This window comes from Monopterus albus, unplaced genomic scaffold, assembly GCF_001952655.1.
Source record: "Monopterus albus unplaced genomic scaffold, M_albus_1.0 scaffold171.1, whole genome shotgun sequence".
Classification (NCBI taxonomy): Eukaryota; Metazoa; Chordata; class Actinopteri; order Synbranchiformes; family Synbranchidae; genus Monopterus; species Monopterus albus.
Window position 1 is genome coordinate 895,486 of NW_018128051.1, and position 24,339 is coordinate 919,824.

General features: G+C 43.0%; 1 protein-coding gene across 1 annotated transcript; it reads right to left on the reverse strand.

Annotated features, from left to right (window-relative positions):
• Positions 1-4: 4 nt before the first annotated feature.
• Positions 5-23,336, reverse strand: arhgap17a (Rho GTPase activating protein 17a). The gene is made up of 20 exons (XM_020615927.1): positions 22,701-23,336; positions 14,971-15,010; positions 10,884-10,988; positions 10,627-10,659; positions 10,080-10,156; positions 9,201-9,312; positions 8,940-9,016; positions 8,338-8,455; positions 7,465-7,533; positions 7,211-7,292; positions 6,268-6,395; positions 4,860-4,971; positions 3,929-4,010; positions 3,702-3,782; positions 3,503-3,616; positions 3,286-3,377; positions 2,455-2,596; positions 1,865-2,143; positions 995-1,143; positions 5-381 (listed from the first exon to the last, which is right to left on the reverse strand). The coding sequence occupies exons 1-20, from the start codon at positions 22,751-22,753 to the stop codon at positions 5-7; spliced, it is 2,322 nt and encodes a 773-aa protein (XP_020471583.1). The 5' UTR covers positions 22,754-23,336.
• Between the last annotated feature and the right edge of the window lie 1,003 nt (positions 23,337-24,339).

Here is a 24,339-nt window from a genome sequence, read left to right on the forward strand (position 1 = left end):
AGGATTAATGGGCGGCAGTGGAAGGTGGAGGAGTGTCTGGAGGGGTTGGGGTGCCTGGAGGTGAGGGGTCTGTGCTGTGCTGGTCACCGCTGGGCTGGCTGACTGACGCGGGCTGTGCTGGAGGGCTGGCCTGTGTCGGAGGCTCTGGAGGTGGGTGGCTGGGAGCCTGAATTGGGGGCTGATTACTGGAGTGGCGTCTGGGCGTGGCACATGGCTGTGAGCTGGGCGAGGTGGGCGAGCTGGACAAGTGGCTGGACAAGGGTCTGGGGGTGGGGCTGAAGGGCTGGGATGAAAAAGAGGCAGTGTGGTTCACTGAACTACAGGTCTGGTTGGGAGGAGGGTTTGTTGGTTTGGGAGGGGCAGGAGCCTGCTTCTTGGTACCTGAAAGAAGATGATGTCAAAAACCAAATATAGTGACAGACCGTAGACGTGCTACGTTCCATCTGTAAATGTTAGCAGATGCTATTTACAGGCCAAGAAATGTTGCTCCGCCTACTTATACAACACTCCTACTATGATACTAATACAAAATCTGAATTAAAAACAATAAAAAGACAGTGCAATTGTTTCCAAAGTTAAAAGTATATGAAAGTTAACAACTGAAGACAATAAAAACTAACCTATAAAGCTATAAAAACTTGATTTCAGTCTGAACTTAATGAAGATTCATTTTTGTCAAAACAAAGATGTAGTACTCTTAGTTTCATAAAGAATTATGGGCTTTTTATGAGAAAACCCAGGCACAGGCTAAACATCAGCCTAGCAAGCAGAGAAGTCCAGTCTGGCAGCTACAGTATGTGATTGACTTGATGAGGATGGAGAATTGCAACTTCAGGTCCTTTCTAGGTTATTTTATTTTGGAGGTACTTTCCAGAATGAAGCAAAAAAAAAACATCTCTTCAAAAATTCCACTTGCCTTTGACTGACTGATGATACTGCTTGATAACTGTAGCAGAAATCTCTATTTCTGCCAGATTAGAGTGGAGACTCTTACCTCTGCGCATCATATGTGGACTGGGCCCCATGGTTCCCGCCCCGGAGGCCCCATTTCCTAGCTGTCCTGCAGCGTGGCCTGCTCCTCCAGAGCCATTCCTCTGGAGCAGAGGGGTCGGGGCGGGTGTGGAGTCACGTAGTCTGGTATTGCTTTAGAGAAGACATAAAGAGAAAGGCTTTCTGAAATTCTGGGCATTTCTTATACAACAGCATCCACTGCTGAATGGTTGTTACTGAAAGTCAGAGCTGTTACTGTAGATGCAGCATTACTTTAAACAGCAGTGTCAAGTGCTAACCTCAGTTTATCTTCCCATCAGAGTGTGTGTAACTGAAAGAATGCTGCACACAATCCTGTCATCTGTCTGCACATGAATGTTGTCCTTTGACCAGCTAAATCAAAGACCCCCTTCAGTCACTGCATAACAGCCACCAATGTCTAGGCTTTTCAGAGCAGTTTGAACCAGTTCAAAAGGTCCTGCTGATTCCAACGATTTGAGGAGGAAAGCAGAGAGATGGGAAGTCGAGAGGCCCTGAGAGTGACTGGTAGCAGAATGACAGAAGCCATTGTTGTGCTCAGTCTGTGGGCTGACTTCAGACAATCTGTACAACTGGAACTGCTGGTGGTGTAGGAAAACTTGTGGTTTTGCTGGAGAAACATCAAGCTGAACCCAAATTGACCAATAAAAGGAGTGTCTGGAATTTATAAGTCAATCATCCATTACTGGTCCACTCAGTCAATCAGATTGACCTCATATGTTCTCAAAGAAAGCAGCAATGTCTTTCCATAGCATCAAAACTAAAATTATTAAAGCATGTGTGTATGCTGTGTCATTCCCCACCAGCAGCAGAGATGCAGGTAGGCAACCCTTACCTGAGCTCCTCTGTGTGCTGAGCTAGAAGTTGCTGAGCGGCAGCAAGAGCAGCCAGACCCTGCGCCACACTATGCTGGGCAGCGTCAGGACCTAAACCCCCTGTTGGAGCTTGTAGCTGGGGCTCAGCCAAGGGCTGGGGGACCTGCCCGGCCCCGTGCCCCTGCCCTGGAGCCTCCACAGGGGGTAAAGGAGGTTGGAAGGCAGGAGAGGTGTGCTGCTTTCTACTTAAGGTGTTACTGCCTCTACGAAGGGTGTGGTCCGAGTGCTTGTTAGGGTTGCTACGCAGGGAGATGGTGAAGGAGACAAACAGAAAACACCACAGCTGTGATCAGAATGTCACTGATTAGATCGGGATAGAGGTCATCTTAAACCCAGAGTACACAGACAGAAGTGAGTAAAAACTGTGTTAATGATTTTATAAGGATTCTCTCAAGTTTAGCAAAACATTTACCAGAAGCTAAAGAAAGGGACCAGAAAAAAGCAACAGGATTAAAGGCAAAGTGGAGTAAGTAACCAATGTTATGGGCCAGAGAAACAGTGGTGACTAAGAGGTTTCCAAGGAGCCACACAGAAACTGCAGGTTGATTACATGTCTTTGCGCGCCGTCTCGTTCTCTGGTCCCACCATGCTGCCAGGCCTCTTCCTCTCAACGGTGCCACAGTCATAATCTAGGTGATTGTTGGATGCAGGTGTGGGCATCGCAAACATACCAGACACATTGAAGTCCACGTCTGTGGGAACACAGAAGGCGAGCTTTACAGGATCAATCCAAACCAGTGCACTGTGCCTAGGTTCAACTTGTGTTACTGAAGCCAAGGGGATACTTGTATCAGGCTCTAGCAGAAAAGGGGAAGGGACCTGGAATACTGTAAACTTGCTGAATTACACAACAAATGACATTCAAATCTTAAAATAGTATTTTAAGAGAGTATTGCATGTTGAGAGTTGCATGTTAACGTGCAGGCACGTTAACATGCATCATGGGATGCACTGGCAACTCCTGAGATTTAATCTATAATCTGTGTTGACTGGACAGTCGTATTAGCCACTAGACCATATAGGCCATAGTGTGGCTTGTTTGTAACCAAACTGAGGGCAGAAAACAACAAAACACAAGCTTTTATGGGTAAGAGGAAGCAGGTGTTTTCAACTGCCATATGAAATTATTCTTATCCAGCACAGAGTATCGTGCAGGGTTTGGGTCCATCAAGATGATTTGGACACCAAGACATATTTAAGCTCATAACAATAAAACAACGGTACACAGACTTTAGTATAATAATTGGAACAGTCATTTTCCACTACCACAGGTTCTATACCAACTGAATTTGTCCTTTTTTTATTTTTTATTTGGGAATGTATGATGTAAGATCGTTTCTGACTGGAAACAAAAAGATGCAGAGGAAAACCCAGAACCCACCTTCAGGAAAGAACCAGTCAGCATGCTGGATGATGGGCTCCACGATGGCCACCACGTGCACAGAGGTAGCTGCAGCCATCTCAGCAAGGCTCCTGGGTGCACACATACAGATGAGCAAAAAACAGATGCTTTCCAACATAATATGGGAACCTCTAATAAAGCTCTAATAATCCACTTCACCACCAGCGTCTTCCCCTCCCTCTTAGTCCCTTCTCACCCCTCGGTCTTGGCCCAGAGTAGATTAGGTCCCAGGACGATGGCAATGTTGCTAGGAGTCATTTTGTTTACCTCACTGTCCTGAGCCAGTTTGGCTAAAAACTTCACCAGATACCTGCATGAGAACATGGGAGTTTATGAGCAGAAGAACTCACAACACTGCTGTCATGAACTTTCACAAACAGGTTTACATAACTGACCTCAGGTTGGTTTTGTTGTTCTTTGGTAGCTGATCACACACAACCCAGAGTGCCTGGAGCCTCTTGTCTGGGTCTGACACACTAGAAAGATAGAAAACAAAATGTGGCTGAAGGCAGTCTGCAGATGGTTGGTCCAATATAAATATCCTATTAGCTCTCATCTCTGTGCAGTAATGGATGAGTTTAAACTTGATAATTTTATTTCCAGTGATGATGTCAGGCCTTGCCTGGATGCCTGGATCCATTCATCATAAAGCTGGTAGGTCATCAGAGGTTCAGGAAGTTCCCTCAGGTAGGACTTCAGTGCTCCTGAAACCACACATTGACAAATTTACAATTTTTCTAGCTATTTTTGAAGGAAAACACACACCGCCTGTTATATTTCAAACTGTTTAGTAAATTATCAAATAGGGTTATGAGAACTGAAGTCTGTTGCTAAGCTTTGAGGTGGCACATTTCACAGCTACAACAGAAAGCACAACTTCAACCTGTCAAGGTGCACAGACAAGGAAAAAACTAACTGAAAAGCAACGTCCAGCAACACAGCAGTGTTTTGAGCAACTTTAATAAGACAACCAGCGCATTACGGCATGAAACCTTCATCAGGGTCTGACAGAGGCTTCATGCCGTAATGAGTTGGTCTTCTTATTAAAGCTGCACATTTAACAAACATAAAAACACAAAACTTAACCCAAGTAACACACCTATTGTTTTTTGATTTTTATTCATTCATTCATTTTCTACCGCTTAGTCCCTGAACGGGGTCGCGGGCGAAGGCCGGGTACACCCTGGACAGGTTGCCAATCCATCACAGGGCTAACACATAGACGAACAACCACACGCACGCACAATCACTCCTATGGGCAATTTAGAGACACCAATCAACCTAAGCTGCATGTCTTTGGACTGTGGAAGGAAGCCAGAGTACCCAGAGAGAACCCACGCAAGCACGGGGAGAACATGCAAACTCCACACAGAAAGGTCCCGGGTGGGGCCCGAACCTGGAACCTTCTTGCTGTGAGGCAACGGCGCTAACCACTGCGCCAACCACTGCGCCACCGTGCTGCCTTGTTTTTTGATTTTTAACCAATACTAATTAGACAATCCATCTAAGTAACGTATGTAGAAATTTTAACATGGTTCTGGTTTGGGACATACCAGCGACCGCGTGGGGGTCAGAGTAGAATTCCTCCAGTTGTGAGGTGGAACAGTCCAGCGCTGCCTTTAGCTTCTTTAGCTTGGACGCCCCTGCTGCGATCCTGAATAGACCCTGACACCACACACAGACAAATAAACCACAGTAACATTGCCAGGAAACGAAAACAAAGAGACATGCAAGCATTCACTGTGCACACAAGATGATGTGCTTTCAGTCAAACACACACACACTGTACATTAGTACAATAATTACTGATAGTGCATTAATCCACTACATAAACGCCCCCTAGCAGCTGCACATAATGTAAACTTAAAGAAGGCAAACCAACACACCGTGCACTCACAGTGAGTTCTTTACTCTGACACAAATGTCTTCACACTAGGGAATCAACAGGGCCACAGATACGCACACACAAAGATCCCATTTAAGGATGGGACACGAGTAGATTCTACTGTATTTTAAATTGTCTCGAGGAGGGGACATCACAAACATTTCATAAATCATCACTGTGGCACTGGAACATTACAGAAACACAGGAGTTTCCCCTGTCTGTATTTTGCTTGGATACCCATCTCCTCAAGAGATGTGTGCAAACAAACTATTTAATGCTTGGTTTCAGTTACGTCGATGGCCAGCAGAGTTGCTAATCGCAGCCACAGCTCCATGTGACTTTTAATGAGCAGTGACAGCTCTTTTTATATTTACAAGGTGAAACAAGGAAATCTAACAGCAATTAAGTCGGCTGACCATACAAAATCATATTCTATGTTCTGAAATACTGTGTAGGGCCTGGGCTTGGAGGAAGACATACAGCAGCCTCTAAATCACAACTGGCTGTTGCTAAGCACTACTACTTAAAAGTTTCATTAACCAATTTTTGGCTATTTGTGGGTAGAAAAGGCCAAAAATAAACTGACAGACACACGACCCTGACAAACTGTTTAAAGGTGTCATGCTACTGTATATATATATCATATTAGCAAACAACTGCCTTGTCACAGCAAGATGGAGTTGTGACTTTGATTTCATTTGTAATACTCTCATTTAAGCTGTTTTGGTCTCCACCACCTAAGGGAAATAGCCCACTCTCAAGCTTACCGAGTGTGACCGTGACTGTTAAATGGTTTGCCGTTTGGCGCTGGGGTGATAACTTACAGTACAGTGGTTTTATCAGAGCTTGTTTGCTGAGAATTGCTGAAATGGCTTGGCTTGATAACACTGCTAGCAAGGCCCAGAGGTCATGCTGCTTCCAAGGTACTTCTTATTACAGTTTGATGTTACATACCCTGGTAACTCCTGCCAATCCAGCAGAATAATCATGTAGGAGACTAAGAACAGAGCAGCTTCCTTTGTGTTCCTCCTGTCTCATCTCTCAGTCTCCCAGCCTCTCTGTTATAAAGTCCTTACCTCTTCCTTCATGCCAGTCTCTAGAAGCATCATGACACAGGCCTCTATGGGCAGAGCGATCTCTCTTCCACTCCTTTTCAGGTGTTCATCCAGCGCAGTCCCAAAGGCAGGCTTCTCTGTCCACGAGTCTGAACACACACACACACACACACACACACACACACACACACACAAAAGATTAATGGTGAACCAAAGGAGGCAGCAACACAAGATACTGTTACACCCCCCCCATAGGGTGCTGTCAAATAATAACCACAGGCTCCGAGCTCGCTGTTCGGACAGCTTTTTGCGTTTCTGTGTGCGTGAGATAACTGTACAGGGGAGTGAAGAGGGAGGAGAGCCTACAAACCCAGGTGGGTGTGATGTAAGAAGAGGTGGGGGGGGGGTGTGGAGCTTGTGAGTCACTGCCACATGCTGGGAGACCAGCGTTGTCTGGCTTAGACCACATGTGTTTAGTGTAGAAAAAACAAGCTCAAGTACAGAGTGCAAAGAAAGACGCAACTAGTAAAAGAGCAGAGAGAAGGCATTTTGTAAAGAACCTGGAAAATAAATAGAGAGAATAAACAAATTCTTTAACATCTAGGCCCCATTTATGGCTTTCAACATTTACCTCAGGTGGGGTGATTGTAGGAACTGAAGGCTACAGTAGCTGGTTGGATTTCTTAAACCAGCGGGGAAAGTAAATAAGTAGTACACCTTTGGGAAAACTCCAGTGTCTACCAGGAAATCATATGGTTAAAAGGGACGCCAATCAACACAGAAACCAAAGAAAAACAAGGGCTGTCATTTGGAAAAAGGCACACGTGCATGCTCCAGAAAATACATAAAGAAGTCCCTCATTATGTGCAGCACAGAGCCTGCTTGTGTGTCATTTTTATAAACACACTGTACTGTTTCTTGTTAAATGGGTATGTGTAAAAAGGCATGTTTGCATGCATTATACCTTGCTGAGCCTGGATGGTTGGCAAGACACTCTCCAGAAGAGTGAGAGACTTTCTGTGGTAATCAGCCTGCGCTTCAAGGAGCTACAAAAACAGAGAACTAGGTGTAGGTAAATGGAACGGAACAAGCAAGTACATGACAGCAAAGTAAATAAACTGGCTGGCCAAGTCTGTGTTCCCCACTTAGTCTGCAACTGTGAACATTCCCACAGAAAGTCACAGTTTTGCAAAAACAGTTTTGACACACTGCACTCACCATCACGAAGTAGCGGGCATAGTCACCTTCTTTTGAGGAAAAACTGTACATGTCTGCAGCGAGCTGATCCTGAAGAAGAAATAAAGGAAGCTGAACCGGAAGAGCACTCAAAGATGATTTAAATACTCTTTACACAAACTCTATTATAGTACCTTTTAATCCAAGTCACAATGTGCAATCCACAATAAAAACCAGTAGCAAGAAAGCACAGTAATGCTGCACTAAATCACAATTAATTAAGGATCTACATCTCAGTTTCACTGTGTCATCCTTTAAATGAATGGATGTTTCAGGTGGCACAGGGATTAACGTCAGTGGCCAGCTAAGCACTACATGAGTCATAAATCCCACTGCTGTTGGCAGGACTCAGTGAGGCTGGGAGAGACTTTATGAAGGGGAAACATACAGCTCTGATCTTCCTGGACAGAAAACCTGACACCATGCAGCTACTATACATTAAAACTCACCAGTGACTCAGCTAAACACATGCAAACAAACACACACAGAGCCGACGGGGCATTTTCAGTCATTCGGCAACCTGGGGCAGAGGGGCCCAGAGATGTCCCGTTGTTGATGTGACTATTGTTTCCCAGCTTTAATTCTTAGTTTATTTTACTTATAAAGCCATGAATGACCTACTCATTCAGAATAAAAGTCACTAAGCTTGCCATCCACATATGATGACATCAAGCCAGTTTTATTAACATTGGAGTCAGGTCTTTGAAATGTTCTTTTACAACATGGCTGCAATCTAATCCTGACTTATGAAGCCAGTGGGAAGCACTGATATGAACTCAATAAAAATAAAAACTATAATGAAGCAACAGGTTCCCACATAAAGATGTCTGAGTCATCTACATGTATGCTAGTTACCTTGCAAAGCTCCACTTTGTTCATGGCCTCATCCACTTCTTCTTTGAGTAGGTCAGCCTTGGCCGTCAGTGCTTGAGTGTTTGTTCCTGAGATTATTGACTTGGTTGCCTGCAACCATCTGAGGTAGAAGAGACAAAGGCTTATTGGAAGACACGGTGAGGCTATTTATATGAAAGACAAACGCTATGAAAACAAAACAAATGGGCTGTTATCTGATTTTGTTTGCTAAACTTATGAATACAAATCGGGAATTACTGTGCAGGGCTACACAAATACACAAGGTGCACAGCATAACAGACACAAAATCCTACCCACAGGGTTGTGCAGATGTGTGGCCGTGTTTATTTGTGCTTTAGAAGGTAACCACAACGAAACAACCACAAAATAACGTTTTAATTCTTGGGTTTATACAAGAGGTAGGGGGAACTAGTCTTGGTTGAAAAAACAAAAAACAAAACTACATCTTGTTGCAGCATTTTGGAGGGACAACATCAACCCCCCCATGCCGGTAATGTACCTTTTATACAGAATGGTGAGGCAGGAAACTACCACATCGAATGGGCAGTGTAAAGGGGGATAGAGTGAGTTGTAGACAGACAAACCTCGCTCTGGCAGAATCATAGTCCAGCACTAATTTGGCCAGTTGTTTCCTCTGCTTCAGGATGTTGGGGATGTCCACCTACAAGAATTAGACCCAGATGCTGATGCATCTTTAGCTTTTTTTACACATTTACACAAATGGTGCAAAATTATCACTGTGAGAATGACTGCTATTTTAAACAAGCAAAGAGCTATGAAAGGGTTTTTAAATATTTAACACATGTCCAGTTAAAGTTATGTCCATAGAGTGTGAGGTTTCTGACCTCTGCCAGCTGGCTGAGGGGATCCAGGACATCCTTCTCTATCTGCAGCTCATGTAGCATCAGTTCTGAAGCCAGACGATTCTCTGCCTCGCCACACATTTCCATCATCTTCCTGTTAACACACACAGCACACAGAGAGAGAAGGGTGTTCAGACATAATCACAATTATGCCTCATTTTCACATCAGTGCTAATACAGTATGTGAGAATTCGAGGCTCTTTGCATCTTCTCTGTAAGTGTCACTGCACATCCTCCTGACTAAATATTATGTATAAGCCATCACAGAATGATGATAATGTGCCCTTCCTCTGTTCCCAGTCAGTAACTGAAAGCAGAATCAGGTCAACATCTTGTCGTGATTTCTAGCAGCCTGCAGCCAGGAGCACACTGCTGACCAGGTGACGGCTCATCTACAATCATGAATCCTATTAGCATTGACATACAAAAAAGAAGCTATTGTTATTGTCACTGTAACATTGTGGCACATACAATGAAATTGTGTTTGGAGCCGAGGGCCCCGGGCCGTCGCGGGCTGACAGTTGATATGAACCGCAAACCCAATGATCTACTTTCCCTTCCTCATTATTTCCAGGCAGACACATGGCCGCTGTGTGGATCTGAGAAATTCATTTTCTACATCCTCAAGTACAAACTGTCTGGTCCTGTTTTATGTGCATGTCTCTCAGTCACAAAAAATGATGTGATCCTTGTGTAGAGGAACTCCTGAAACTCCCATCAAACAGAAAACAAACCTGGGCGGACTGCTCGCCCTGAATACATGGCCTCATATTTCACACTCTCTGGGGTGCATCTGCTTTATATAGCAACAGTTGCCAGAGAGGAACTGGCTGCACAGTGTGTCGATCATTACAAACTTACCCTATCAAGGACTCTTCTCCCAGTTGGCTTCCACCGTCCACCATCACCTGGGACAGTGCTGTCAGAGGAAGCTTTTTCTGTGTGTGTAAGACAAATACAAAGTGATTCGACTGCTAGGAAGACAAACTACTGCAAAAACTACTGTAAACTGTGGTGCGAACACCACAAGAACCCATTTCTATATAGAAGCGTCAGCATATGATGTTGAAGGCAATGGAAAAATCATCTAGGACTTTCCATTGAGCATGTCAACAGTAAATCCAGTCAGGAAAAGGAAGAGAGCTTTGCTAGCAAAAGTGGAAAATACAGATGTTAAACAAGATTTACAGTGAGATGCAAACTAGAGAAGTGAGACATCTATCAAATGACAACACTAGAGCTTATTTTTACAGTTACACAGTTTATGTTTGCACAAGAACGTTTAAGAGTGCTTAACATCCTGTTTTTACCCGAGAATCATGCACCAAAAGATGACAGATATCTAAAAGGAAATGGAGCAAGTGATGCTGAGGACCAGAGAGGTGGAATAAGTAATCAGTGCTTTTACCTGTCCATTTCCTGTATAGAGGCGTGGTACAGACTGTGCGTTTTTGGGTGGTGTGGGGTATAAAACACAAAAGAGAAATCATAGGCCTACTGTGATCAAGTAATTTACACTAAAAACAGTGACAACTCAAAACGTGTAGGAGACAATATCACAAATTAAGTTAACACATCCTGGAACAGCTGACTGATTTCATTTGTGTTTTAAAAGTAAAGTGGAGCTAAAACAAATGGGTTATTTTAACAAGCTTGATCTCTTACATGTCTTTTCTCTGCATCTGCACCGATGTGTCCCTGGAGACATGACACCATTCTCTTGTGTGTGTTGTGGGACACCACACGCACCAGCTCCATGCGCCGTTCGATCTGGGCATAAGACAAGACATGCAAAAGCAGATCTTTAACACATATCTACTGTAAATACATGTCATACCTCAGAGACAAATGGAAGACTTTCTATACTGCAGTTTAGATGACCAGACTTGACCGGCATGATTAAGTCTGAATGGGACAAGTGAGAAATCAGCTCCTCCCTCATCGACACCACTGTCGAGCCCTGGAGGAAGCGCTCCATTGAGGCTGCTCAATGACCACCAGGTCAGACTGTGGTTGTACTGGCCAGTTTCATTTGAGTAACTTAGTGAATGTACTGAGGTTTCAGACTGCGTTTTGAATCAGCTGAGGACGAGACAGAGAGAGTCGGGACATCCCAACATATAGAGCATTACAATGATCAAGCCTAGAAGTACCAACTGCATGAATTACCTTTTCAAGGTTAAGTACTTAGCCTTCGCTGAATAAATGCAGCTGAAAAAAAAGTTCGCTTTAACTACCGAATTTACCTGTGAGCCCAGCTTAAGGGCACCATCAAGGACCACCCCAAAGTATTTCACCTGTGGCTTCAAATAGGTGGCCAGGGTCACAGTCATTATGGTCACCTGGACTACAAACAAGTAGGCGTTTAGTTTTTACTTCATTAATGTGTACAAAAAATATAAAGATAGCCATGATTTGATATCACACAGGCAGTCAAAAAAAAAAAAAAAAAAGATTCCTGGATCCAGATCAGCACCAGAATCTCATGGATTCCAAAAAATGTTCACATCCATCCATTACTTCTTGAGTTATGCTGTGAACAAATCAATCAGCCAACAAACCCAGGTAAAAACATGACCTCCTCCTCTGCAGAGGTGATGTATATATAAAAAGTAAAAATATGACTAGTTAATTCTGCCCAAACCTAAACTTGTGGTTGTTGAAATGTGGCTTTTTATTATAAAGGTATCACACCACAGCACAATCCAACCTAAATTAAATCTCAGTACTTGTACTGGACTACATCCTGGCATTGATTGTTCCAGTATAGATACAAGGAAACACACAAGCCTAGCAGCCTTTATTGCCTAATTAATTTACTTTTGCTCATCAACACCATTAACTGGTCTCCATAAGCCAGCACAACAGTGCATCTGCACCGTTGCTAGCTGATGTGGTCCAGTTACTTGCACAGATTTGATTAACAGTTGCCTTGAGGGAGACAAGGGTCTAAGTTCAAGCACTTTTTTTAAGACTTGTCCCTGCGGAGCAACGCTGAAATGTCACCTTTGAAACACATGACTCATCGGAAGTGTCCCCATAACAACCACTGGGCTGTGGCCGAGATCGAGGGCTTCGCTGCCTTTAAAAAGACCTGACCACACAGATCCACTCTGTGCTTTTAGGCTGAGAAATAATACTATCATTGATGGGAGTCACAGCTATTCTGGCACAGAGACAGAGGCCAAGTGAAGCTTTGCAGGATGACTATTCACTATCCTTGTCATGCCAGGTGCCTGACAGGGTCCGTCAGTGCCAACATTAGGCTGACTGTCACCAGCCATGAAGAAAAAAATCCAGATGATTACAAGTTACTGGTGAAGCTCACTAAAAGCCGGGCCTGATGATGAAAATAACTGGTTTACAATGGCAACACCTGGGGGAAAGTCAAAAGCAGCTTTCATGCAACAGAACAGGTGTGCCTTCCACTTTTTAAAAAAGAAAAAACTGACGAGAAAGCAGGAGCTCAAACACGTGCTCAAAAGTTGGGACAAAATGTTCCAATTATAAACAGGAACGTTGAGATATAGAGGGCAAAATGAGGAGAAATAGAGAGAGACGAATGCAGAGGGAGGATCAGCTAAATACCAGACAATACTGTTCCACAAACAGAATGGAGTCGGAACTCAGGAATTCCACTGCAGAAATCCGCCCCATACGCTGTCCTTCCCTCCGCTTGCACACTCTGTTCTTGTGCTTTTACGTCATTTCCGACCCACGGTGGCCCCTGGTATTCCCAAAACAGCTCAATTACAAAGGTCCAAACACACACACACACACACACACACACACACACACACACACACACTGTGAAGACACTGACTGACATATTACATTCCCTAACCCCTTACCCCAACACCTAACCATCACAACCCTAACCTAAATCCAGCTCTGTGTCAGAAAGTGAAGGCAGACCAAAATGTCCTCATGTCCCCAAAATGCCTGCATTCCCATGATATAAAACACAAACCAGTTCTCACACTGTTGCAAATACAAGTACACATACTCGCAGCTTTCACCGACTATAGACTTGGGAGCATTGCTTAGACTCAGCGCAGTGAGTACCTGGTGTGAAACAAGCCGGGGATTCCCCTCTCTGTGCTCTAAGAGGGACAAAGTTCCTGTGTGGGTGTATTGGAAATGTTTGGGTTACACAGCATCTGGAGAACTGGAGACAACTTCCTTTCATTGTAACAAAAACGGGGATAGAGAAACACCACTATACAATTGAAAAATAAAATATGCAGAGCTGGAGGACCTAAGGCAAAAGGAGCCAAAAGGCAGCAGGATGTGTTTTTTAACTCCTGCTATGTGATGAGGTCAGCAGCTGGTCGATCCCATGACGTGTCACAAACCAGGGAATCCCAACACTAAGTGGGACAGACGGCGAGAAAAAGACAGAAAGATGTCTGTCTGCACCAGTGTTTGTTTATTGGTTCCTAAGAGAAGGGATGTTAACATGTTTGAACAAGCCCAGGATGAACAAAAATAACACAACATGATGTATTAGGGTGGAATTGTTTTAGAGAGCCACTTACAGTTAACAAAGTATTCCTTGTTTGATTTAGGGGTATAGACAGAAGTGGTCAAAACAGCTGGTGGCTACCTTACAAAGTGCTATTTCTGTGGACGGGTGCTATGTAGAGGAGCAGTAAGGAACGGGCAGCTGGCACCAGACTGCTGGGAGGCTCTGGCACCCTCGAGGGCTGCATACAAAAAAGGCCTTGAGATGAATGCACTAAGAATAAGACAAATGCAGGCCACCTGAGATGCATATGGGATCAAAAAGGAATGATCAGTGATGACTCTGTAGCCAACTGCATAGAGCTAAAATGGGGCGCAACTCCACCTGCATGGGCAGAGCCAAGGGGTGGCCAAGGGTGGCACTGGCCACCCCCAGAATCTGATTGGCTGTCCCTGGTGCCAGAGTCTAAATGTGATGTTTGTCAGCAGAGGAAGAAAATAGCTTTTTACTCAAGTCCTGTACTTAAATAGAATTGATGTATCTGTACTTTACTTGAGTATTTTCAGAAACTAAATATAGTATAATCATAAGACTTTATTGATCCTTGGTAAGAAATTGACAAGCTACCCAGCAGTATGTAAAGTACCTCAAAGTATAAGCAAGGTAGTCAACATTAGCTCCAGTGCTTTATATTTGATATTGGTGAAATTAGGTTTATTTTGTATCATGCATGTAACATGGTATTTGTATTAATTTCTCTGGTTGTGTCGTTGGGGAATAAATGGTATAATTGGCCTCAGTGTGTGTGTGTGTGTGTGTGTGTGTGTGTGTGTGTGTCAGTGCTGACTGTTTACATGCCAGCTACAATAGAGGGTGGGGAGAGAATTTTAAAGAATAGAGGGTGTCAGACATTGTTGCTGTTGTAAAGGAATAATGCAAAGCCAGCTTGTTTTGTCTGAACATCTTTGACAGCTCCCATTCACACACAAAGATAGTCTTCATCACTGGAACATCTTTGCTGAGCAGCCAGAATTTTCTTCCCCTTACCAACACCACCCGCTGCCTGCCTTGGGAGGTAGCTCTCTGGGGAAATCCCTGCACCAACAACTTCCACATGCAGAGCTACTTAGACAAATCCACAGCTCCACTGACCTCTGCAGCTTGTAAAGGGGCTTTGATTCAGAGGGGCCAAACTCTGGCCCATGTATCTGCAGCCACTGTGTGAAAGATGCAGCCGTTTCAGTGTGAAGAGCTAGTCAGAGGCCTACAGTCAGATTAATGAATTACCTGTAAGAGGTCATCACTGAGGACTTCTGTTTTCTCCGCTCTGTGGGTGAGAAAAGACAACAGAGGGTATACAGGTTAGCACTGACAGACAGCGTTAGCAGATAAGCAGCTATACTTCACTGCTCTACACAGTCACCATGAAAATAAATGCCTGACTAATGACACTGATGCACTTCGACACTAAGTGTCACGTATTAGTCAGAGCATCTATGGGAATGTTTCAAAGGAGGGTGGGTTTATTTAGTTTGTCATGACTCAACAAGGCTGGTATCCAGGCAAAACATAGTCTCGCTTCAGGCTACATGCTGCATGACCTCCCCATGATTTTTTTTTTCTTCAAATGTCACGAACTGTATATTTCAGCTGATAATATAATTCAGGAGCTCAATGAAAAATAATAATAAAAACTAATCACAACTGTACTTCTGATAATAACCGATTCCCTTAAGCAGCTAGCTGTGTCATGCAAAGAACAGCCACACAGCCCTGCTCTGCCTGAGCCTATTAATAGTTGAACTTGACAAGGTCAGACAGATTAGCTTCACTTAAAGGGAAGGCAGAGAAACACAGGCTCGGTGCTTATTGCTTATCAACACCTTCACAAAGGCTGGTGGGCTTCTGTGGACGCTAAATGGAAAACGCAGCACTACAGGCTGGAGACAAATGTAAAGTCTGTACACCACACTGTGTGGGGCTCACTGGGATCATTTTTATGTAAGGTAACGGGAGGATGAGGATTGCTGGAGACCTAGAGTCTATGGTCAGTGGTGGCTTAATGAAGTAACCAATGAAGGAAACGCTGAACTCTTATCGACACTGGCTAACAAAGCACATTTACTGTGGATCAGTCATGTCTGTGCAACACCCAGTCTGCTTGCAAGGTGTGTTTCATCCGTAGCTATTTACAAAGCAAAACAACGACTTAGGATGGTGAATCAGAATCCCAGTTTGACTGCTTGTGCTAGACATGCATAACATCAAACAATGCAAAGGCGTGATGACCATAAATATTTAGCCCATAAATAGTGTTTGTGTATTTAATGCAGAATATTTTTCTGACATTTTATTGACTAAACAATTAATTCAAAAATAAAAACTCTGCAGGTCAAGTGATGATAAAAATAATCAATGAGCTGCAGCCTAGGTTAGATGGCAGTGAGGTGAGCTACATCATAAAGCTCTTTAACATAATTTAGTACTCATAAAAACAACACTTCTATGGCTGTAACTTTGCACTGCCGCTTTCTGCCCCTGTTCCATTTCTCCCACATATTTCACATGCTCATGACTCTATATTGACTCTGCGGTCAAAATTTCACACACAATTAAACCTGTGCAGGTAAAACTGGTTGTGTTGTATCTCACCAGTGCGCACACTTTTCCAAATGCAGGTTCGGCCTACACACTGCAGTAACTGGTAAACAATGGCTCAATTGCAATTTGAGTAACTGAAGCTCTAAATGAAGCCTGGCCCTCCTCCAAAAACTGTTCTCTATGAACTATAGTAACCTTGTCCCAGCTGCTTTCAAATACAACACAGAGGCCAGGGGAAGCAGAGAGACTGACAGGGCGGTAGTTTGGGGATAAGGAAAGAAACTGAAATTTTTGTTGGGGGGGGGGGGGGGGGTAAAAGCTCCTAGACTCTTAAATGTGCCAAACCAGAATAATCATGCAGCTGGAGATGAATTGGAAAGACCTTCTCTGCCAGAGCCGAGCATGGCAGAATGGCCAACTGAAACCTACAGGCATCACTGCCAGCTGGCTGCAGGAAGAACCACGAGTCACACACGCACATACTGTACAGAGTGTGATTATACAGCCACAGAATGGGATCCATGTTCTGGTGTAGTTTACATGCTGAAGAACTCTTTATGTGGTCTCAGTGGATCAATCATGCAGACTTTCCCAAATACAAGCCTGTAGATCATTCTCCAGAACATGTTCATATGCACACAAGTGACTTGACTTCCCCTAAGTTTACACAGTTTGCTACTGGACCTAATGTCCAGAGGAGCTGTGATATAGTACAGGGTAAAGGCAAATGGGACTACGGCAAAAGACGAATTTCAACACCAACTTAACAGGATTTCAGTATTTTGAAGTGTGTGTAAAAGTTTTACTGAGGAAAAAATAACTACTGTTTTTCTCAGCAGCATTAATGATGCTGTTCAAACACACCACTTTGCATCTGGCCCACTTAATGACCTCAATCTAATCAAAACAGTAAAGGAAACCAGACTAAACTGTATACATGCCAAGAGTAATACAAACGCTTGACAATCAGTCTAGCTCTGTTAACTGAGCTCTGCTTACTGAGGGTGATGCGAACAAGACAACCTGGAGGGTGTTTACATGACATCTGCAAACAATGGCCCTAACCTGGGTGTAACTGAGTGCTGGTGAAGACACTGATCCCGGGGGCTCTTATAAAAGCAACATGCATGAACCAGTCCCGAAAAGCAGTGTCAGTCTCAAAAAAGCGGCCTGCACAGAGGATAAACAACAATTGCTTTGCTGGCATCAACTGAACTAGAACAAACAGAGCGTTGACCCCACCGTGCCTCAGCAAAGCAGCAGACTTCGGAGTAAAGTGTGTCACTGTGTACTGCATGGGGCTTCTTAACAACAAGAGATCCTCGCTGCATAGGCGTGGCTGGTAGCTCAGAGAATGGTAACCATGGCAATGTACTATCGAAGTGGAAGGAGAGTAAGCGAATACTGCAATTGTAAGCACAACAGAGCAGCTGTTAACCAGCCACTCATTACAATCAGCAGGCAGAGGAAAAGGGAGGCTCTGCCTCTTATGGCTGCAACAGTTGGCAGCTTAAGGGATAAGGTAATGGATACTGGACCCAGATGAAGGGAGCCAGAAGAATAATAAGCAACTTAGCCAATACAACCTCCCTAAATGCAGACCTGCCAATGTTGAGGTCTAGACTACCACCATACTGGGGGATGTTTTCATCCCAAGTGTGGTAAAAAAAAGTCAGATCAAGGCTAGATCTGTACATCATGACTAAGCAGGATGCCTCCTTACTGTCAGATAATTATATCTCAATTTTGCAATTACAAACAATACTTCCGCATATGTTATTGCTAATAGCTGCAAATACTGATTATTATGACTCTGCACCAGCAATAGCCATGGCCTGAGGAATTATGTTTTCAGGTTGTCCGTTCATCCATACGACCCATTGTTGTGATCACAATATGTCAGGAACACCTCTGAGTAATTTCTTCAAATATGGCACAAATTTCCACTTGGACTCAATAATGAACCGATTAGATTTTGGTGGTCAAACGTCAAGGTCAGTGACCTCATGTCTGTCCATTCCCATGTATACGACTAGTTGGTGAAGGCATAGAACCGCGAAGAGGTAATTCTAGTTTTCATTATGAATTGATTTGTCTATAAGATTCAGAAAAGAGAGAAAAATATACACAACTTTTCAAAAGCCCACGATATCTTACAATGTGTTCCTCCTTTTGTCCAACAGCAGTCCAGACCCCAAATATATTTATTTAAACATGATTTTAAAAAAAGAAATTATCAAATTTGAGAAACTGGAATGAGCTGAAAGATATATAGCAAACAGTGTTAGCAGTGTTTTTTATCTATCAATGCCGACACACTGGTGGTAGAAATTTGTGCTAAGGTAGAGTAGGCTACGTTAGCAGCATGGCTATTCAAAACACAATGGAAACTTGTGGGCTAGAAACATGAATGACTCGTCATGATGTGGCTGTGTCATACACGCCTACAACACTCCTCCTGCAGGCCCTCAGCTCCCGATCAACGCAGTCCCTCACATTAAAACACAGCAGAGAATTAAGTTTTACCACACTTAGTCAGAATGCCTGCTAAGAGATTACTGTAGATATCATGATGACAAAATCCTCATTGACAAGCCACTTAATTTTTTTTCTGTATTTCTGATTTAATTTGGACAAAAGCAGGATTTACTTTGACAGCAAGCAAATAACAGCACAGCCGTTATCACAAAGGCATCACAAAGGTTATCACAAAGGCATCACAGCCGGCACGCCTCATTGTCCTCGTCCGGTGACACACAGGGTGACCTGCCCAGAGTCAGCTATCCTTGTTGATTCAACAGTGACATGTTGTTGATCCCTGTGGGAAACTTTCACTTTGACTGTCTTGTGTCAGTGAAAGGCTACCACATACAGCAGATCTGCATTAGATTGCTCAGTACTGTGCTAGTAAGGAGAGGGTTGTTGTTGGATATGGTTTCAAAAAGGATTATATAATAGAGTGTTTTGTAATACCAGTGAATGAAGAAAAAAAGCTCTGATGGAAACCATACACTGACACTTCTCTCACTTGAAGTCTGGCTATTTGAGATTTTGTTGACCCTGCTTTAGCAGCCACTCATCTAAAAACAGCCAACCAGTTGAGAGAGTTGAGTAAATGGTAAAATTCTAAAAGGTGCAGCAGTTACACTGCTGTAGTGTGATATATCAAGGCTGCTACCATGAATGTGGAACTCTTTACCTTTGAACTGCCCCTTATTAGAAGCCTCGGTCCTCACCCCTTTACTGGAGCACTCCCAAATCAAATTCCTCAACTTATCTAGGCCTGACTTCCAGACAGTCATAGGTTATGTCATTATCACAAGCGAAGTAGAAAATAGAAATCCTTAAAGGCTCTCCACCTAATTTCTTTTCAGCCATTAGAAGGTGTAATGAGGAAAAACTCACAAGCAGCTCCAAACTTTGACCCTGTGTGTATGATGTATATTTCTACCATAATATCTTAATATCATAATAACACATCCACAAGGAAGAACACCACATCTATCAAATATGAATCCTTTGTCTGCTTTTAACACTCTCCATCTCCAAAAGTCAAACCATGTTAACCCTGCTTTTGGTTCTTTGTCCCAATCTCTCTTTGCTAAGGAACACCAACTCTTCAATCTGGTAGCCACTGCTGGCTGATGAGAGGTCCCATTTTCACTTCAGACAAATGTGTAAAATCTTAGTTGATGCACCTTTAAACATCAAGTGTACAGTGCAAAATTCTGACCTTATCCCGGATCTATGGATGATTGTTAGCTTATCTTTGTGTTGATAGTGGTTACAGTACAGGACACTGCAGTCAGGTGTTACCTGTTTAAATATGTTATGTTGCCACATTAATCTGCACCAGAGATACATGACTAGGAACAGAGAGCTCAAAGACAGCAAATTTAAAAACCTTCCATAAAGAAGTGAAACTTGTCACCATGTTCCCTTGCATGAATGTTTTCCCTGCATCTCAGTTTTACTCTCTCCCCATGCATCAGTTTTCCCAGTTCCCTTTCCCTCCTTTTCTCTAGAAATCACTGGTATGTCTCTGGGAGGCAGCTTCCTGTTTGTAGAAGAAGGAGAGATTTCCTCTGAGCGGCTGCTTGCTGAACACAGTGTTCCGTCTTCACACAATCACAGGAACCCAGGGCAGCAGAGTGGAGTGTTACACTACAAACTTTGTGCAGATGCAGACGCACAAGCGGGCACAAATTTAACGGACAAAGCAGACTGTTCTTGCTTGCCCTAATCCAACCACTGACAGATCACTCACTCAGAAGGGCATGTACATGAGCGCAGGCTACATGTGCACATAAATGAGCAAGCAACTACTGTACTGACACACACACACACACACACAAATGTCTGTTTTCTGCATTACACTCTCTAGAGTCTTAATTTACTGCTGGTACAATGCAGCAAGGAAATTATGAGTATTCCAGCTGCTCTCCTTCTCCTGGTTAAGGGTTCTGGCTGTAGGAAGATTATTATGGCACATTCTGTTTGTAGACTATGCTGACAAAGTTCCATCAAATAAACACTGCAGAGATGGTGCAGTTACTGTGCAAAACACCCTATTTCTGCCATTCTATTAGCAGGTCTCCTGTTTGTCTGATCAATGGTGAAACATTTGCCTTAAAAGTAAGTGATTTCTTAAAAAGGTTTATCCCTCTGTAGAAGGACAATGGCCAAAACATTACATTTTAATGACTAAACAGAGATATTTTTCATTTTTATGCCTCCATCTGTGGCTATCGTCGGCACAGAGGCATTATGTTTTTGGGTTGTCTGTCTGTAGGATTCTTGTGAATGCGACATGTCAGGAACACCTTGAGGGAAATTCTTCCCTGCATCTCCGGGACTCAAGTATGACCTACTAGATTTTGGAAATCACAGGTCAATTCTAATTGCTATTGCCTGTTCCCTGTAGAACAATATAAATAGCAAGAAAGGGAAAGATTTACATATGACAGTACATTAGAACAGTAACTAATTAATAAAAGTTTTAAAATCTAAATTACTTTAACTCAACTAGTCTAATGTGTGTGGTGCTGGCCTGTTGGTCCATATCTGTATTGACTGATATGAAGAATCAATCAGTGACCACTAAAAAAAAAAAATCTAACAGGACAACTACTGGCCTTACGTTCTTCTGGCAACTTCTATTAAAATCTTGCCTCTTTTAAATCTCAAACAATTTGTGAGCCAATCAAATAGTCAACCAACAGATTATCAATGAACAGATGAATAATCTATTGATAAAATTAATATGATAATTTAAGCAAATCAGTCTAGCTTCTCAGTGTAAGTAGCTGCAGCTTTTCTTTGGCTTTTATGCTAAAATAAATAAATATCTTTAAACTTGGACTATTGGTCAAAGAAAACATCTGAATATGTCATTTTTAGCACTGACAAAGTGTGATGGGTGATTTTCACAAAATAATCAGTTGTTCCCTGAGTTTTATAAGATGCAGAACCTAAAACACTGCCTTCGCCTGTTTGAAGATGACATACTTGTTTTCCAGTCTGACCTAGGCTTCATCTGGCACCAGCCCCTGGGTGCACCCACTGCTCGCCTGAGATGCCAAACACCGTTGACTCTCACATGCACACACTAACAACCACTAAATTCACACAGAAAATGCCACAGATGATGAGAACCAGCATCCAATGATTAAAGCATTATTTGACACATGCCCAGCTACAGCTTTCATTACTTTAGATATCCACTTACACAGCCACAGCGTGTAACTGTACATGCAGCAGCATAATGGCACTAGTTTGCATGGCTCAGCACTTGTTGGGGATAATGCTTTTTCTTTTGCATTTATACAAATACTCTTGCAAAAGTGCATACTTGTTTTGATTGCAGTGGATAACTGCCAATTATCTGTATTTGCTTAAAACATTTATGAATGCACCCCTAGGTTTGTTTATGCTTTCCAAAATCCACAACATGCATATGCTATTTTGCCCAGCAGGGAGTTTCTAACAGTAGAATAATACATAATACCTCTAAATGTAAGAAAGTGACAGACCCAGCTGAAAAAGAACAGCTGGCCAAGTATGTTTCCCATGGTATGCTATAGTGCTAAAATGGCTGATTCAAGTGCCTAAAGCAGGACATCTGGCTGGGTTTACACACGCATCAAGGATAGCATTTAACACCACCTATATAGTTTTAATTAAGTGCCATGTCCTTAAACCTTGCCAGCCATTAACAGCAAAGGGTTCATTCATAAAAAACTACCAACACACCTGGTACACACAGTGTCAACACAATTATAACTTATTTTAAACACATTTCATAGTCAAAAGTGGCAAAGTTAAGTAAAAGTGTGGCTACAAGCTACATTATATCGAAAAGCAGAAGGAGTAAGAGTGTTTGCTAGTGAGACTAGCCAGTAGACTTCAGTACTCGCCTGCCAACTGTTTGGTGGGCGAGCTGTTTCATCCGATTGAACTGCTTCTTCATTGTGGCTCCTTCGCCTGCCTAGTGCTCCCAAGTAACGCTTCAGAGCCGGGCTTCGGTTGGTCATCAAGTTCACAGGGCCTCTCCCCGTCTTAATTTTCCAAGGTGTTGCTATGACAGGGGGAAACAAGCGAGAGCCATTGAGTCCAGAGCCAATTACAATAGTTTGTAGCCTCGCTAGCCCTTAAACTAGCCCAGTGGAAATCCTACAGGAAAGGTCCCGTCTGGGGCGACGGCATGATCGTCGAACCTCCCTTTTTTTTATATATATCTTCGTACATTAAAGTCCCCGAGCAAGCGTTGACTAACTTTCACGCTCTCCGGCAGCTTTTCATGGCTCTTCACGGTTGCTGCATCGACCGTTAGCCGACGAGTTAACGTTACGGAGCTGGATGATCCGTCGGCCGCTTTTCCCCAGAACAGAGCGAGCGGCAGCAGGCAGCTCACCTCTGTCACTGCTAGCGCACAGGAGAAGAAGAGGAGAGCGCAGGAAGTAACGTTAGTGCACCGCGGCATCTGCCACACACCACCACCTCCCTCTGGACACCGGCAGGAGAAACCCCCTCACATGTAGTGGATGGTTTACTAATGGGAAACACTTTACCACAAGTCTTCATAATATTTCTAGTCTATTTAATATGTATGAGTAGCAGGCTACTGAATGCAATGACAGTAGGGAAACATCTTACAGGAGTTAAGCATTAGCACGACACCATGTTTAGGAATTTAGGCCACATCCTTTTTTTGCTCTGAGTAGATAACTCTTCAGACTGACCCTTAATACTATGTAGTAAATGGAGCAAAACGCATTACACTTCTGCAAGACTGAAGCTATAGACTTTTAAGCTACCTGTCAACTTCCCAGTTATTTGGATCAATAAATAATGTGAGCTTTTAGATACTGTTGGAGACCCTTCAGCTGATAGAAATACCTGCCATGTATATCACAGAAATATCAGCATACCTAATGTGGACTTTCTTGTGAATGTCCAAATTTCCAACATATTTGAGATCTTTCATACAAAAGCTTCTTCCTTGGACACCTCTTGAATGTTCTCTTTTTAAAACTCTGTAATGACAGACTGTGTACTCTGTTTCACTTTTGTGATCCTTGCTGTCTTCACTTTTCAGAGAAATCAGAAAAGAGAAGTGACACATTTGCTTCTTTGTTTAGTTGATTTATAATTGTACAGCAGAAAATCACTTTAAACTTGATTTTCAATATTCTGTCATTGATTACCAAGGACTGCCAGAGGGGTAAATAACTGAAAAAAATTAAATGTAAAGGCTACTCTGAAACTAAACTGAATTTTAGCAAGTCTGTATGTAAGACTTAAGCTACTTGCTGCTGTGTTCTTTGGCAGGTTTAATAGCATATTCAGTATGTGTTTATTATAGTTTTAAAAGCAGCAAGGCTAAACAGTCCCATTTCCAAAGTGGACCTCTGTGAATTAATCTTAACATTTAGACAAGAGGTTTTTATCACATAAAACACTGCTCCAGCAACTCCTCAATCCCCACTACTTTGTTTTATGCGTGTGCAAAATAAGCGCTTTTGCAATGATACTTTTAATCTGAAAAATACTAAC

Bases quoted from the DNA above. Each gene is read 5' to 3' on its own strand.
- arhgap17a (XM_020615927.1), bottom strand. From the start codon at position 22,753: ATGAAGAAGCAGTTCAATCGGATGAAACAGCTCGCCCACCAAACAGTT. The intron at 10,660-10,883 runs GTAAGAGATCAA...AAAAACGCACAG, and splicing joins CAGATGCAGAGAAAAGACAT to TCTGTACCACGCCTCTATAC. The intron at 7,534-8,337 runs GTAACTAGCATA...TTTCTTCTTCAG, and splicing joins ACAAAGTGGAGCTTTGCAAG to GATCAGCTCGCTGCAGACAT.